Source organism: Carassius auratus, chromosome 2 (assembly GCF_003368295.1).
Source record: "Carassius auratus strain Wakin chromosome 2, ASM336829v1, whole genome shotgun sequence".
NCBI lineage: Eukaryota > Metazoa > Chordata > Actinopteri > Cypriniformes > Cyprinidae > Carassius > Carassius auratus.
Window position 1 is genome coordinate 16,262,016 of NC_039244.1, and position 17,447 is coordinate 16,279,462.

Below are 17,447 nucleotides of genomic sequence, written 5' to 3' on the forward strand. Positions count from 1 at the left end.
ACAATGCATTTAAGGTATGCATGTTTTCTTTCGGAGCAACGCTTAATTCATAGAATGCTTAAGACATCTTTATTTTGGTGACAATATGGTGTTGTAATGAATGCAAGATGTAAACAAATATCCATATGTTCTGAAAATACAGGTCATTGCCACTTCCTGTCTAAACCAGACAACTGACGAGCCCAGTGCACCATCGTTTTAATCACTGCAAGAAATACAGCTCCTGTTCCATTCGGTTTACACCACATTAAAAATTCCCTTTGATGCAACATGACATTTTACAACATTCAACATTAGTTTGTGCGTTATTCCACACTGCACTTTATAATTCACATTTATTTAAATTGCTTTGGTTTCCACCGTGCAGCGCTCCAGAAAGAACACAGTTTGTGTTTAATAAATGTTTTTATTTATTTATAAATACTGTGAATTCTGACATATTACTTGTTTTACATACGTTTTTCACAAACTGCTACTTTTTTGGCCTACTGACTGAATAGTCGTAAAAAATATATTCAAATGCAGCCAGTCTGCATTACCAGTGATTCTCAATTAATCAGTTTAGTGAATGACTGAAAATGATTGATATTCTCACTCATAAAGAAAGCCACTTGCTTGTTCCTGTCATTTCAATAGGAATCTATGTGTAGCAATTTACAAAAGTATGGCACATATGCTGTTTCTCCATTTAGTCAATATATCTGTGTTAAACTGATACTCAGGGCCAGAGAATGTCCTGTAAATAAATCTGATGTGTGAAATCCTTTTCCACACTGTTAGAACTCCATTATCCTTGTCTTGCCAAAAGACAGAAAATTGCCAAGCCACAAAATAATAATTCATTGATAAAAAAACACACTATATTTAGATTTCTTAATTTGGTTATATATTCCGAAATGTGGTTTTAATATATATTTTTTATAGGCTATACATTGGGTAGATTGAGGTCATCTTATCAATCATTTGGCATTAAAATCATGATGAGAAAAACACTGCTCTGCATCATGGTGGTCACATGCCAGCTGATACTGAGGTCCATCACTGATATCAGCTTCAACTGTAAGAAAGTAAATCAAGGATTACATGTGGACTGAAGGATAAACAGACAGTTAATCATTGCATTAGGCTGAGCCAATTTCTCTGAACCATATGACTCTTTTAAAGGAATATTTGATAATTTGTGTTAATGAATTATGGCATAGAGACTCCAGAGGTCTTGTTTGGTGATCTCCATTCATAAGCTTTAACCTTATCATAGACATTAATGTGTTTTGTTTGAAATACAATTGTTTTTATTAGAGTGCTCATCACAGCACAGCAGTTTAAGTGAGTGCATCAGAGGTTTGTTCTCTTTGTGCTCCAGGGAATCCTGTTGAGTGACTCATGACAGTAAGGGAGGTCTTCATCACTTTTTTCTTTTTCATGTTCAAGCTGTAGTCCAGTGCTTTTATGTAGTACTGAGAGGATTGTTGTGCTTGGAGGTTCCCCTTTTCTGTATTTTTTCTTCTTACTCTGACATCTTATGAGTCAAAAACATGAAAGCAAGGATTTAATTGTTACTAGAATTTCCCATGTATCATAATTGTTGAGCAGGTTTCTCTGTCACCGGAGTCTTTTTTAAGCACAATTGTTAGCAAGTAAACAATGAAGCAAGAAATGATGTCAGAATAGTTTGATATTCTACACTATTCAGAGAATATGATGTATTTGATTCAGGTTTTCAGTTCAAGAACCCATTAGACTGTTACATACAGCATGAAATAAAGAGTTGTGTTTTAGGGCTGGCCTATAATTGCATGTGTTGTGTACAGTACCATATTGATGTACTTTTGATCGCAAATCCATTTAAATAATCATTACATCAGTACAGAGTCAAAAAACATGACAGGATGCCATTTAGCTTAATCATTAAATATTAAGTCAAGTTGCAGACAACTTAATATTGTATTTTTGTTTCAATAAAATTGGTTTGAGATCAAACTACAATTCGTCCCCTTGGAATTATAAGGTTCTATCTGCGTTCTGAGTAGTTTTGAGATATTGAGCTTTAAAGTTTTTGTGTTCCATAGACTTCTGTAGATAGAACCTTTTTGTTTTTTCAATAAAAAATCCCAAAATGTACACAACTTAAAATAAAACATCACATAATGTAAATAAATTGTCACAGAATACGAATATGTGAATAACTCAATTTTGACAAAAATGTCAGATAGAACCTTATAATTCCAAGGGGACGAATTGGTGGAAAGTTTTGGAACATCATCCACATGTCAGAAAAAACAATCTCATATATATATAGAAAAATATATATTACATATATATTTCACAAATCATTCAAGACATTAACAAACACCCTCCCTAACTGTATGCAACAATGCTTTCTAAAGAAATAAATGTATTTTGGATGATCTTTTAATTTTTGTCAAGAACATAATATCACCCTATTTCAGTTGCATTATTTCTTCCTAACAAATGAAGCTGTAAATGTGCACCAAACTTCTGTTCTTTTTATTAGCATTTATCCTACAAGTTTGGGGTCAGTAAGACTTTATTTATTGACAGTATTTATTTATTTGTAATAAATACATATTTATTTCACTGGACCTGAGAATCAAACCTGCAACCTTCAGGATACAAGTCCAACTCTATAACCACTAGGAACATTTCCCTGGGCCCTGTTAAGAAGGGGTTCCAATAAGGTCCGCTCATTATTGGTTTACTTCAGGAGTGTTCAGTCCTGCTCCTGGAGGGCCAATGTCCTGCAGAGTTTAGTTCCAAACTGCTCCAGCACACTTGCCTAGAAGTTAGTGAGTCTAGAAGATTTTGATTAGCTGGTTCAGTGGTGTTTAATTAGGGCTGGGGCTCAACACTGCAGGACAGTATAGGTTGCAAAGTCATGTTATAATGTCAGACATTTCCCTTATATACAATTTAACCCCAAAACTAAACTTCTAACTTAGGGCTAATATCTGCTTGGACACAGTAAACATCTCTCTTCTGAACCAAAGGATGCATAAGCAGTAACACTCAATTCCAAGAAAACCTGCAAATTCACAGTTCAGCGGAAGAAGGGAGGAGAGTTGAAGGGGGAGCAGGGTCATCTGTGTGTCACGTTGTTCTTACTCAGCTTCCACCTGCCAAAGAAAACGATATGCCTCTGAAGGGCTTCTTAACTTGGCTTTACACACATGCTGGCAAATGTGCTCTTTGGACTCAAATACTGAACAAGTGTACCTGTATAATGAATAAGACAAAACAAATACATATAATACAAAAACCATATCTCTGTTACTTACAAAAAACTGTTAATTACAAAAGTTAGTTAAAGGGGGGGTGAAATGCTATTTCATGCATACTGAGTTTTTTACACTGTTAAAGAGTTGGATTCCCATGCTAAACATGGACAAAGTTTCAAAAATTAAGTTTTATGTTTGAAGGAGTATTTCTGTTCCAAAAATACTCCTTCTGGTTTGTCACAAGTTTCGGAAAGTTTTTTTCGAGTATGGCTCTGTGTGACGTTAGATGGAGCGGAATTTCCTTAGATGGGTCCTAAGGGCACGTCTGCCGGAAGAGCGCGCCCCGTAGAGCAGAGCACAGAGAGCACAACAGACATTCACTGATCAGAGCGAGAGCGTCGCGAAAAGTCACAAAAGAAGTGTGTTTTTGGTTGCCAAGGCAAGACAACCCTGCACAGATTACCAAAAAAAACAGCATTAAGGGACCAGTGGATGGAGTTTATTTTTACAGAGCATCAACGGAGTTGTGCAAGTGATTGTGTTTGTTCCCTGCATTTCGAAGATGCTTGTTCACAAGGCCCAGTTTGACGACGGATTTGCGTATGGTTTATTTCTTAAGGATGATGCAATCCCAACGAAAAAGGGTCACGATCGTGTGTTGGAACCGCAGGCGGTGAGTAAAACTGCTTAAAATATCTCTGCCTCCTTGTTAGTACGTCCCCTCCCATGCCGGAGACCCGGGTTCGAGCCCCTCTCAGAGCGAGTCGTTGCTGCTGCTGCTCTCGTTCAGTTTCAGCCTCGGGATCTGATTCTGGATCATAAATAAACGGCTGAATCTGACTGTTAGACATGGTTTGTTTTGGATGATGGTTTTTTCCTCAAGGTAATGTCACAGCTTCCAAACGCTCTCAACGCAAAAGCTTACTGGCGCTCGTGATTCTTTAGCTCCGCCCACACACCACGCCTCCAGTCGGTCGTATTTTTCCGGGAAAAATCGGTACAGACTATCTTTCTCTTATGAATATAATAAAACTAAAGACTTGTTGGAGTTATGAAGGATGCAGTACTACTCTATAGGTACTCAAGATTAACAGGACATTGAGTGAAAATGAGCATTTCACTTCACCCCCCCTTTAATGTTTTAATCTCCACCTAGGATTGTTATGCTATATGTTGATTTTATGATTTTATTTTTAAGGATAAAAAACTGTATCCAGTACAACATGGCAAGCTAGGCTATATATATATATGTATTAGGGGTGTAACGATACGCGTATTCGTATTGAACCGTTCGGTACGAGGCTTTCGGTTCGGTACGCAGTACGCATTATGTATACCGAACGGTCCGTTGGACTAATTAATTATATTTATATATAAAAAAAGAGAAATATAATGATATGCGTTCAACAAGGTAGCCCAATAACCCAAACGACGTAAAAGGCAACACTCCTGACACCCCCGAAGAAGAAAAAAAACACCAACTTATAGTTATATGTTTATGTTAGGCTACTCAGTCAGGCGCTCACTCACTCAGTACGCGCTGAGTGAGCGAGCAGTTCATGCACGGTATGCGGTGGCCAATGCGTTTAACAGACCAGAAATAGAAGATCCTCCAATAACCAACAGGTCTGGTGTTTGGGTTCACTTTGGATTCCCTTTAAAGGAACACTCCACCGTTTTTTGAAATAGGGCTTATTCACATTATTTCCTGCATTTAGATAGGTGGGCAAATGGATTTTTGTGTCAGTGCATGCATTGTTTTAGTTTGACTGGGTCGGCGTTAGCTTAGCTTAGCACAATGAATGGAATCCTTTGTTGCCAGCTAGCATGGCCTGAGTAAAAGTGATCAAAAAATTAAAAAAACCCCACCTAATTACTTCTTGTGGCCTGCGTATTCACAACGAGTACAAATAGCGATCCAGATTAACACTAGGCGATTTCCTAGGCAGATATTGACTTGGGACTATATTATGGGGAAGCACAGGCGAAGCACTGCTGCTTAGGCGAAGCACTGCTACTTCGGCGCAGAGATATCACGCAACACATGAAAACATCAACTCTATGTGAATACAGGTATAATATGGGTCGATCTATACATGCGTCATGATTAAAATAATCACTTACTCTGTGGACAGCTGTCCATTTGGTCCATTCGGCGTGGGGCGTTTTTTCCAGTTCACTTTGTCACACCGGGAAAAAAAATCGAGTAACGTTACTGCAGAATGGATCAGCGCCGTGAAATTCTCTGTAGATGTGACACAATTTCGGGCACGCTTATCTTGATCTGACGTGTTGAGCCTGGTCATCAATGGCAAAAACATGTCCCACTCTCTACAGCACAGACACTCTATTTCCGTCGGCATAGATTGGCATATTCCCCCACATTCACACCACCAGTTCATGTTGGCTCTCATCCTCACCAGGGGCGGATTTAGACATTTTGGGGCCCAAGGCAAACACAGACATGGGGCCCTCTACATCTCGTTTCCCTCCTTTTGTCAATCCTTATTTAAAAAAAAAAGCCCTACTTGTTACTTCTCTTCAGCAGTCTTCACACAGCAATGATGTATAGACATCTGGAGTTGTATCTGTAAGAAAAAAAGAAGAAAAATAAAAAGGATAAATTCTATCCTTGCTCTGAACAGGGCCTCTCTGCACTATTAAGCAGCGTTCTTTGTCAGTGAGATGTTTTGGCCAGAGTGCTTGGTCATCTTCAAGTTCAAGTGTAACAAATTGGTCAGAATAGCCGTGTTTCCACTATCGAGCTAAGACCGGCGTGCTAGTGCGTGCCAGGTCCAGTTGCGTTTCCACTGTCACTTCCGGGGCTTGATCGTGCCTCGCCGGGGCTTCCTCGGGGCCAACGGCCAGGGTTTTTTGGCCCGACTAAAACCTTGGGCCAAAGCGGGCCAGCTGGGGCTAGAGGAGGAGTTATGAACAAAGGCGGAGTTTCTCCGTGTCTGGAGAGCGTCAGCGCGGATCATTTCAGAAAGAAAACAACTTTAACACCAGCATTAAAGACGTTTTAAAATAAGTTGAGCTCAAAACTCACCCTTAGTTAGCAGCAAGTGTTTGAAATAACTTGATCCGATGTGGATTATAATCACTAAACAAGGCAGAAATATTTATAAGCGATGTAAAAGACTATGCACGCTAAACATTAACGTTACACAGTAAACATGATAAATATTACCGCTTGGAGAAATCAGACGTCAGCTTCTTATTCTCTATCACAATTGTGTATTTATTAGGTAACATTTTATCTGTCGTCTCTTTTCAAGAGTTTAGCTCCACGTTGCATATCATCAAAATATAATAATGATTTTTGTTCGGGAGCTTTTATAAAAATAGCGAGTCTGCGCCGAGGATCATTTCAGAAAGATAACAGCTTTAACACCAGCATTAAACACTTCTTAAAAAAATAAGTTGAGCTCAAAACTCTCTTTCAGTCAGCAGCGAGTGTTTGAAATAACTTGGTCCAATGTGGATAATCACCATACAAGGCAGAAATATGTATAAGCGATGAAAAAGATATGCACGCTAAACATGTTACCATAGTAAACATGGTAAAATAACACCGCTTGAAGAAATCAGACGTCAGCTTCTTATTCTCTATCACAATAGTGTATTAAGTAACTTATATTATCTTTCACAAGCCTCGTCTCGAGAGTTTATCTCACGTTGCCTATCATAAAAGAATATAGCCTAATAATGTTTTTTGTTCAGGAGCTTTTATAAAAATAGAGATATTATCATTCATTCTAAATGTGACGGCTACTGTGGCTAATAAACAGAAACAGACTCGACTGAATAAGCAGGCTATTTTCATAAGCGTTAAAAATAAATAAATAAAATAGAAATAAGTGTATTTATGTGTGATTAATTTTGAGTCCTGATAAATTAAATCAATTCTATAATTAAAACATCGATGATTTTGAATTTGAATATATAACAAAGCATGCAAACAAACGGCCTCTTTTAAGCCCTGGCTCGCACTGGGCCGACAGTGGAAATGCGGCTAGTGACTGCTAGTACTCATTACTCATCAATTTTGCTAAAAACTTTTTGCTTTCCTCCTGTTTCTTCCTTTTTTCAGCACCGCTTCGCTTCATTTTTACTGTCAACACTCTCTCTCTCTGTACACTATAGCTGTGTCCAAATTCAGGGTCTGCATCCTCCTTAGGATCCTTCCTACCCGGTTGAAGGAGGATGGGTCCTCCGACGACCGCAAAAACCGGAAGTCGGTGTTTGTGAATTTGGACAGCCTACCCTTCTTTCAGTTCCCTCCCTTACCCGTTGCTCATATCCTGTCGCCTAGCAACCGTGACAGCGCCAAGCAAGAAGCGGGTGAAGAGCTCATCGTTCTCTCCCCGGAGCTTTATAAACACTTCTGTCTGCTCTTTCGTCCTTAGAAGCGTTAAAACAGCTTCAATCACTAACAAATAAACTGTGTGTAAGGGGATATTCACACAGGCAGTAAGGAAGAAGCTAGTTTACGAAAGTAAACGTTTTTTTTTTTTTACATATACACGTACACATGTAAAAAAAAAAAGCTTAATGCTAAAACAAAATGCCTAACTAGAAAACCACTGAAAATATATCGAAACACATCGAATACATCGAAAATAATACTCCTCCCCAACTCCGCTACCGCTCGCTTCGTCCTGCCGAAAAGAATTATGGGATAGGTAGGACGCGAAAGGATCCATCACACCCATCCTTCGAATTCGGGGAAAAGGAGGACGCATTTGTGGGCCGCATTTGAAGGATCCTACGAATTTGGACAGCCTTCGTCGCGGCACTGTGACGTAACATCCTTCAAATGCGTCCTCCGAAGGATGTAGACCCTGAATTTGGACACAGCTAATGTCTATCACTGTCAATCACTTCTTCTTCGTCAGTTTTTTGGCGCATTACAGCCTTGTCACTTTCGCAGATGCGCAGTAAGTGAAATAATGGAATAGTCCAATGTAGTGAGGTGGGGGGGCCCTCCTGTCTGCGACACTAATGATTTGATGCCATTTTTCGCAAATGGAGTTTTAAAAATATATATTTTGCACGAAGTAAAAAAAAATAAAAATCTTTAAGCAAGTTAATGGGGCATTTTGGGGGCCCCTAGGTAGCTCGGGGCCCAAGGCAATTGCCGACCTTTGCCTAATGGTAAAGTCCGCCCCTGATCCTCACATCCTCAGGCTGTAGAGCGATCTCAACCTCCTCCTCCTGTCGTTCTATTTCCAAAGCACGCAGCTCGTCTTCTATAAACTCTGGTTCAAATAGGTATGGTTCTGGTTCTTGACTGTCTGAGAAGTCACCCTCTTCGTCTCTCTCAAAATCAGCCATGTTCATCGCCATTCGTGTACTGTAAGGAAAATAGCCAGGCAGCTACTATTCACGCCGGTATGTTGACGGAAGTCGTGGGATTTCATGTGTTGCGTGATATCTCTGCGCCGAAGTAGCAGTGCTTCGCCTAAGCAGCAGTGCTTCGCCTGTGCTTCCCCATAATATAGTCCCAAATCAATATCTGCCTAGGAAATCGCCTAGTGTTAATCTGGATCGCTATTTGTACTCGTTGTGAATACGCAGGCCACAAGAAGTAATTAGGTGGGGTTTTTTTAATTTTTTTTATCACTTTTACTCAGGCCATGCTAGCTGGCAACAAAGGATTCCATTCATTGTGCTAAGCTAAGCTAACGCCGACCCAGTCAAACTAAAACAATGCATGCACTGACACAAAAATGCATTTGCCCACCTATCTAAATGTAGGAAATAATGTGAATAAGCCCTATTTCAAAAAACGGTGGAGTGTTCCTTTAAGCTATAATGGTGATGGCAAGAGAGTGGTGGATAAAAAAACAACGGTATGTCGCATCTGCTACATGACAGGGTACACCAGTGAAAAAAAAAAAAAAACACCAGCGGGAATACTTAAAACATGTCAAACTCATTTACGCTGACATCACCTTTTTGTGTCAGTATCTGGGAAAAGACGAAAAAAAGGAGAAACATACACGCAACAAACTATCGCCGCAGCGCCTTAAGGCCTTAAGGCCGTTCACATATCGTGCCTAAAAATGTCTTTCTCCTTCTTTCCAAAGCGCTCAGGCAGAACCGCTCCTGAAGCGTCTGCCTTTGCTAAGCAACAATGACATGCTCTCTACATGAGACGCGGAAATTTCAGCAAAGGATAAATGGATTTGCAGCTCTAAAAATCGCTTGCAGTATCTCTGCTACTAAATTTATTTCAAAATTGCAATCCATATACAACTATGATCAGCTGCTCCTTCATCTTCACTGAGCTTTCAACGTTGTTACGGGAAAGTTTGAAGCTGATTGGTTAGTTCTTGTCACATGACCCGCGGTGCGCTTGCGGCATTCTGAAAAGTTGAGATGTTTTTACATTTTGCTGTATCTAAAACGTACCGAACCGAACCGAACCGAACCGAACCGTGACATCAGTGTATCGTATCGAACCGAACCGTGAATTTTGTGAACCGTTACACCCCTAATATATATATATATATATATGTGACGAGTGGGGCGGGGCCGAGGGATGTGGGAATGAGCGAGGCCAGTGGAGTAATTGGGAAATGAGCGACACCTGCGACCCACCACCGGTCTCGAGTCCCACAGAGGAGATGGAAGGATATAAAACTGGAGCGACAACAGTGAAGGACGAGAGAGGACCAGGCCTGGGCTTTATTTTATGTTTTGGTTTTTATTTGCGCGCATCCGTGAGGGAGCGGAGGAGTCGGCGCCGTTCGCCAGGGCCTGCTGCCATCCGCTGGAACGGGGAGGAGCAGGGAACGGGGGACTCCTGCCGGCTGCCGGCTGCCGGCTGCCGGCTGCCCAAAACCGGAGGAGCCGTCGCCATCCACCAGGCAGCAGAGGAGTGTCGTGCCATCCGCCGAGGGCCGTGCAGTGCCAAGGCCAGGCACCGCGGAGGAGATCACCCAGCTGGTGGAAGGCCAAGCAGCAGTGCGTTTGGGAGCCGGAATTTTTTTCTCTCTCTCCCCTCTATCGTCTCTGTCGCTTCTCCTTCCATCTCCTTTACTCTCGCTTCATCTGTTCTACCCCCAGTTTCCCGCAGGTCCCCGTGAATGATCCCCCCTGGAGGGAAGTGTGGGGGGTGGGGGGGTGGTAAAGCGCAGTCTCGGGAGTACCCCCCGGCCTGCAAGGGGCGATGGGGTTATGTGACGAGTGGGGCGGGGCCGAGGGATGTGGGAACGAGGAGTGAGGCCGGTGGAGTGATTGGGAAATGAGCGACACCTGCGACCCACCACCGGTCTCGAGTCCCACAGAGGAGATGGAAGGATATAAAACTGGAGCGACGACAGTGAAGGACGAGAGAGGACCAAGCCTGGGCTTTATTTAATGTTTTGGTTTTTATTTGTGCGCATCAGTCGTCCGTGAGGGGCTGATGCGCTGTTTTGTGTTTATTTTGAATTATTAAAATGTTATTTGATTGTCCGCCGGTTCCCGCCTCCTTCTTCCTGATGATTATGGAGTCTTTATTATTACAATATATATATATATACAAACTAATTAGTCTTATTACATGCCTGCATGTCCAGAATACTTAAACCTATTTGGTCAGAAGTTTCTGAATAATTATATTTGCCCATGTTAACACTATAGAACCATCTATCTGGGAACTGGACTGCCATCACACACACACACACAGGAAGTATAAAAAGTTACTTTCTTTCCTCAAAAGGTGTTTTTTTCCTCTATAATCTGCTGTGACTGCCACTGGGCTCTACTTCCCCACATGTGGAATAAGGATTTAACTGAGCATGTGTGAAGACAAATTAGGTGATTTATAACTTGTTCCTTGTTTGATAAATTGGGAGTGTTACAACAGACCCGTGTTACAACCATTCCCGATCTCCTCCTAAGTAAGTAAAAATTATATGTTTATATTCATAAAAATTATTATGTTTTGCCCATTTATGTCTATTTCTTAGTTAAATAGCAGTGTTCATAATGAATGAATGAATGAGTGAGTAATACACAGGTTGATCATGATTTGGAGATAGACTTTCACTACCCTTAATGAAAATTAACCATGTGGTTTTATTACAGTTAAAGTGTAGTAACCATAATATTTTTTTGGCCAAACTACTGATCACCATTTTTAGAACCACTTAGAATGGGTAGTGTTGCAAAACTGTGGTTAATTTGTGGAAGCCATGGTTGTTTGGTTTCATTTGTAGTAAAACCATGGTTAATTTTCGTAAGGGCATACTATTAAGAGTGTAAGATAGAGCTGTCCTCATTCGGGCTGGACACATGCACTGTTCGGGTGACCAGCGGGTAGAAGAGCACCTTGCGTTTGCCTCCTGATTCACAGCAGCAGCAGCTTATAAAAGCCAGGGGCAGCAGTGTTCAGGATGAGAGAGAGAGAGCTCCATCAGGATAACTGAGACTCACGGAGCTGCTGCCTCGGCGCACACGACGGTACGAGTGCTTGAAACAACCCACATAAACTTTTTATATACTTTATATGACATTTTATATATTTCAAATATCATACCACTCTTTGTTTCAATCACATTTAATTTAGAAACCTTAATGTTAATGAGTATTGTTTTATTTGCAGATTATTTACCAAAAGAGGGATGAAGAGCATCAACTTTTTTACCGACTTGGTTCTTCTATTCATAGCCAGTGATGCGAGCGCTTGGATTATCAGAAATGCGACTGAAACACTCACCTCAACCAATATCACTATCAATAAATCGGAAATGGGCAATGACGGATTAGCATCTATGCCCAAAGCAAGGCGAAAACGGTACATTTCGCAAGATGACATGATAGCTATTCTGGACTATCACAACAAGGTGCGAGCGAATGTTTTCCCACCTGCAGCCAACATGGAATATATGGTAAGCAACTCATCTTTCCAAAGAAACAATATGCAGCATTTTACCTCTTAATAGCAAGAAGCAAAACAATACAAAACTAATTAGATTTGCATGCGGTAATATCATTCGACAGCTCCTCCTGCTGGATACAATACAATTATAAAAGCCTGTTATAAATAGACCATTTAAAGAGCCACACAGATGGGAAATCAAAAATTACCTGTATTATAGTGTATGATGTAGCTGTCCATCAGTGTAAACAATGTGCAAAGTAATTAAACCAAAAAGTACACGATTTATAAAGTTATTGGCTTCTAAAGTAAGGAGTCGACTCTGAATTGCTGAAACGAGTCGTTATAGATTTCAAATCTTTTGCCCATCTCTATGTACGTCACTAGGAGCACTTTGCATAATAATCTCCGCCTACTGTGTTGGGAGAAACCAGGCGGCAAGGAAGTCGACCGGAAGTTGAAGTCGGCCGCGCGCTGTCATCTTGTAGCAGAACTTCACTTGCGTTAGCATTCCCATTGACTCCCATTCATTTTGGCGCCACTTTGACAGCGAATAACTTTACATCTGAGGCGTTTAAAGACTCAATTTGTCCATTATTTAATTTTAAAGAGACATGACAATGTATAAAGGGCTCCATTACCTTCTATGTTACATTATGGCCCCGTAGAAACAGTTTTTGTAAAAATAGGCTAAAATATGCGTCATAACCACTCTGCATTACCGTACAGACAGGAGGAGAAGCTCGCAGGTAGTTAACTTAATATGGCGTTATTATATATTATATAAAACTGGCGTTACATTTTAAAATACTATACAAAATAATTAATCAAAATACTTACTCCTACTCACTCACGCCAAAGAACTCCCCGCTCAAGCTCGCCGTCTCTGTAAGATTAACGATGGCAGTTTGTTCGCACAGCTACTAGAACATTTACATCTGTCAGACAGGTTGCTGACGTCATCAAGCTTCGTTTGAGTCTGCGCGTCAGAAACGGAAGTGCTAAAAAACTCTAAAAATGGGCTTCACTGGTCTCAATTGAGTTCCAATGGGGTCGCTGTGTCCATTTCTTTTACTGTCTATGGGAGAAACTGTTCACAACATTTCACTGATGACTGCTTTTCTAATCTCGGTGAGTACAGCGGGATTTTCAAAGCGTTTGGCCATAAAAGATGGTTCATTACCAACTTTATTTAGAGCAACGAGCATCTCCGAATCACAACGCGAAGTATGATTATGAAGTTATGTGTCTGTTTTCTCCCGAGCATCTTATCTCTATGTGTGCTGTCTGCAGCCTTTGTTTGTGCTGATCGTCATGTACAAACACGTCATTAAAATGAAGTGTAACTCCGTGAATACTCAACGAAGAGACATGAGAAGAGACGTCTATAGAAAGCTTGACATGTCTAATTTAAAACTAAACAAGTGCTGCCGAAAACAGATATTCTGTGATAAAGTAATCCATATGAAAACAACGCGATGTCTGTTTTTCATGTCTCCCTTATAATGTGACCACGCCCCCGCACTGAACGCGCTATTCAGATTCAAACTGAAGCGCGAGGCTTGAATACGCACACACAGAAGAAAAAGCAGCGAGACTGTTCCAAGTTTTTTATTTTACTGTTTGCTTCACGGTCAGAGGAATAAGACATAATTCACCCCAAACAGATGCTAACGCATAGTTTACCGTGGAGGTGTGTACGGAACAACCAATCCAAACTGCTTATGTTAGTTGACCAATCAGAACACGGTATGGTACCGAAAGGTGGGGTTTAAGGAAACTGAATCTTTTGAACAGCTTCGCGCGAACCGTTTGGGGATCTCTGAGAATTGAGGTAATTTTAAAATGATATTTTGACAAAATGACAATGTTTTATAACCTTGGATGGATTTAAACCTGTTGTACAGGACTTATAAACAGTGATAGGAAGCTTAGAATTTTCATCTTACTGGCTCTTTAATCCCACCGATAAATTTACTTTTGCGTTTAAAAAGTATACAATTTTTGTTGATTTATTGCTTTCATGTGGGTATTTACATAAATGCATACATACCCCCCCATATATATATATATATATATATATATATATATATATATATATATATATATATATATATATATATTGTTATATTGTTAAATTTATTTTAGCTTTGGAATGAAGACCTAGCCAGGTCAGCAGAAGCTTGGGCAGCAACCTGTATTTGGGAGCATGGACCTCCTTACCTTCTCCGATATCTGGGTCAAAACCTCTCAGTGCGAACTGGCAAGTAAGTCTTGCATGTGAACAGTTGTTTGCTATTGAAACAATGAACAAGACTCAAGGCAATGGGCCAGACCAGAATTTAGTTTTTTGGATGCAGTCCAGTGGATAATGCTCCCCCTGCCCCAATTGCATCTAAATTGTTTCTGCTCCTGCCAGTTACTACTCCATTCTTCAGCTGGTTCAGCCTTGGTATGACGAGGTCAGAGATTATGTGTTTCCATACCCACGCGACTGCAATCCCCACTGCCCAATGCGCTGTTATGGACCCATGTGCACACATTACACACAAGTGAGTTTGGTTGCAAGTCATAATTCAGATTAAGCAAACAGCAAAATGTCTGACACTCTCTGCATGTTACAGATGGTGTGGGCGTCATCCAACAGAGTTGGATGTGCCATCCAAACCTGTTACAATATGGTAGTATGGGGCGTCGTGTGGAGGGAGGCAACATACTTGGTCTGCAATTATTCTCCAAAGTTAGTCATGTTTTTATCTTTTAATGCAATCTTGCACCCTTCAATAGCACCATTCAAGAGTGTACCATTCTCAGTCTGATAATGCAAGCATATGACTTAGATGTTATGCATGCTCATCTTTGTGATATATTTTTAAAACCGTCCTATTTTTTTCAGGGGTAACTGGATTGGTGAGGCACCTTACAGAGTCGGTGTGCCATGCTCAGCCTGCCCTCCCAGCTACGGAGGTTCATGCAGCAACAACATGTGCTTTCCTGCCATCAACTCAAACTTCATGTACTGGTTTAAATAAGCTATCTGTTATATGTTTAAAGGAATAGTTCAGCCAAAAATGAAAATTTGCTGATTTACTACCCTCAGGCTATCCAAGATTTAGATGAATTTGTTCCTTCCTCAGAACAGATTTGGAGAAATTTAGCCCAAACAGATGACAAAGACATTTTATGTAGTAATCCACAAGTAATCCACACTACTCCAGTCCATCAATTAGAATATTGTGAAGATAAAACGTGAGTTTGTTTTAAAAATATTAAAACTGTTGCTTTTGGTTAAAATAGGACTCCTCTATCCAAAATATTGTTTTCTCCAGTGAAAAATCACAGTCAGAGTCTGAATCAGAAGAGAAATGTTTAGAGATCAACCATTGTTTACAAGCAAAAACATTCCAAAACTTTTCTAAACAAATATGCTAGTGGATTTTGATGTGAAAGGACAGCATGGGATGGAATGTTTCACTGGAGGAAGTGTTATTATCGACTTGTATTTTGACAAGAAGCCACATTTTAAATTTAAAGGGATAGTTCACCAAAAATGTTTAATTCTGTCATCAATTAGTCACCCTCATGTCCAAACCTGTAAGACCTCGGTTTATTTTCAGAACACAAATTAAGATATTTTTGATGAAATCTGAGAGCTTTCTGACCATGCAGGCCCAGAAAGGTAGAAAGGACATTGTTAAAATAGTCCTTGTGACGTGTGGTTCAACCTTTATTTTATGAAGCTACGAGAACATTTTTGTGTGCAAAGAAAACTAAAATAACGACTTTATTCAACAATTTCTTCTCTTCTATTTCATCTTTGTTGTGTGTTCACGAGAGTACCACGACGCATGCGTGTGCATTCTTCTGCTTGCAAACAAGGTGCAGCACATCTGGGTTCTACGTCAGAATGCCGGCTCCTGTATCAGCAGCATCACACACATTCGTCATGGTATACTCTCGCATGAGTATTAAATTAAGGTTGAACCACTGATGTCACATGGACTGTTTTAATTGTTGAGTAATTAATGACAGAAATGTCATTTGTTTCATGAACTATCCCTTTAAAAGCCTAAATGATGGATTTGTTTCTTACAAACATGCAGCTTTTCACTTCCCAAGACATTAACTGATGGACTGGAGTCATGTGAATTATTTGTGGATTATTGTGATGCTTTTATCAACTGTTTGGACTTTCATTCTGACGGCACCCATTCACTGTCGAGGATTCAATGGTGTGCAAGTTTCCTCAAATCTTTTCAGATTAAGAAACAAACTCATCTGCATATTGGATGGCCAGAGAGTGAGTACATTTTCAGCTAATTTATTTTTTTGGGTGAATTGTTCCTTTAATGCTATTGTGTGCATTTTACAGTGATGTACTGTGTAATATACCATTTAAATCTATATGTATTTTGTACAGCAGATAGGCTGTTTTTTAATGTATGTGATACTACTAGTTCCAGAAATGGTGCTAATGTTAATGTTAATCTTAACATGACTGCTTTAGGACCAGCCATCATATTGATGCTCATGGATAGATTAATTATATTTTCTTCTGGTGCACAGATGAGGTCGGTGCAGATCACTTTATGTTTATATTCCCCTTTTATACACAATTTATTTCTTTATTTTTTTAACATCTGTTACATCAGGATTTTCCCAAGGTGCTTAATTATAAAGAATTCAAGATATTTTTTGGTAAAGAAAAGACACATGATGTTTTTATAGCTGTCAGTGTATTTTCAGTAGCAAAATTTCTAAATGTATTTTCAACATTTTTATTTGGTAAAGTTTGTTATATTTTATGTTGTTGTGTGCCTGATGCTTTTACTTGTTTAGATTGGCAGTCCATGATAAATGATCATGGAATGGTGCTCTTATTTGCCAAGGATTGTTAATCTGAATATGATTTGCTTTACATTATGTTGCTATGGTTACACTTACATGACCTCAGATTGTGACCTCTTCCCAACTCCACTTCCTTTTTTTATAGTTCTCTGGAAATGAGGATGTGCATCTAAGCTATTAAATGATGGTATAGTCTCATATCAATTATATATAATATATTATTTGTGCTAGAATATTGTAACAAACAGTTCTTTCAATTGGAGATGATAATTAACTGACATTTGTTGTTCATTCCCACGATATAGTAGCTGTATTGTATTCTTCTGTCTTTTCTTTTTCTTTTAAATAAACGATAGGTATATTGAATGCCCTTAAATATCCCTATACACACAAGATGGCACATATTTTGCTGAGATTATTTATTTCAGCCCAATGTGGAAAAAAAAACAAGATAAGATTTAAGATTTTCCTATATTATTATTATTTTTTTG

General features: G+C 39.7%; 1 protein-coding gene across 1 annotated transcript; it reads left to right on the forward strand.

Moving 5' to 3' along the window:
- Positions 1-11,611: 11,611 nt before the first annotated feature.
- pi15b (peptidase inhibitor 15b) lies at positions 11,612-15,511 on the forward strand. Its single transcript, XM_026275055.1, has 6 exons — positions 11,612-11,690; positions 11,833-12,118; positions 14,257-14,375; positions 14,528-14,660; positions 14,733-14,848; positions 15,005-15,511. The coding sequence occupies exons 2-6, from the start codon at positions 11,852-11,854 to the stop codon at positions 15,138-15,140; spliced, it is 771 nt and encodes a 256-aa protein (XP_026130840.1). The 5' UTR covers positions 11,612-11,690; positions 11,833-11,851; the 3' UTR covers positions 15,141-15,511.
- The last annotated feature ends 1,936 nt before the right edge of the window (positions 15,512-17,447 follow it).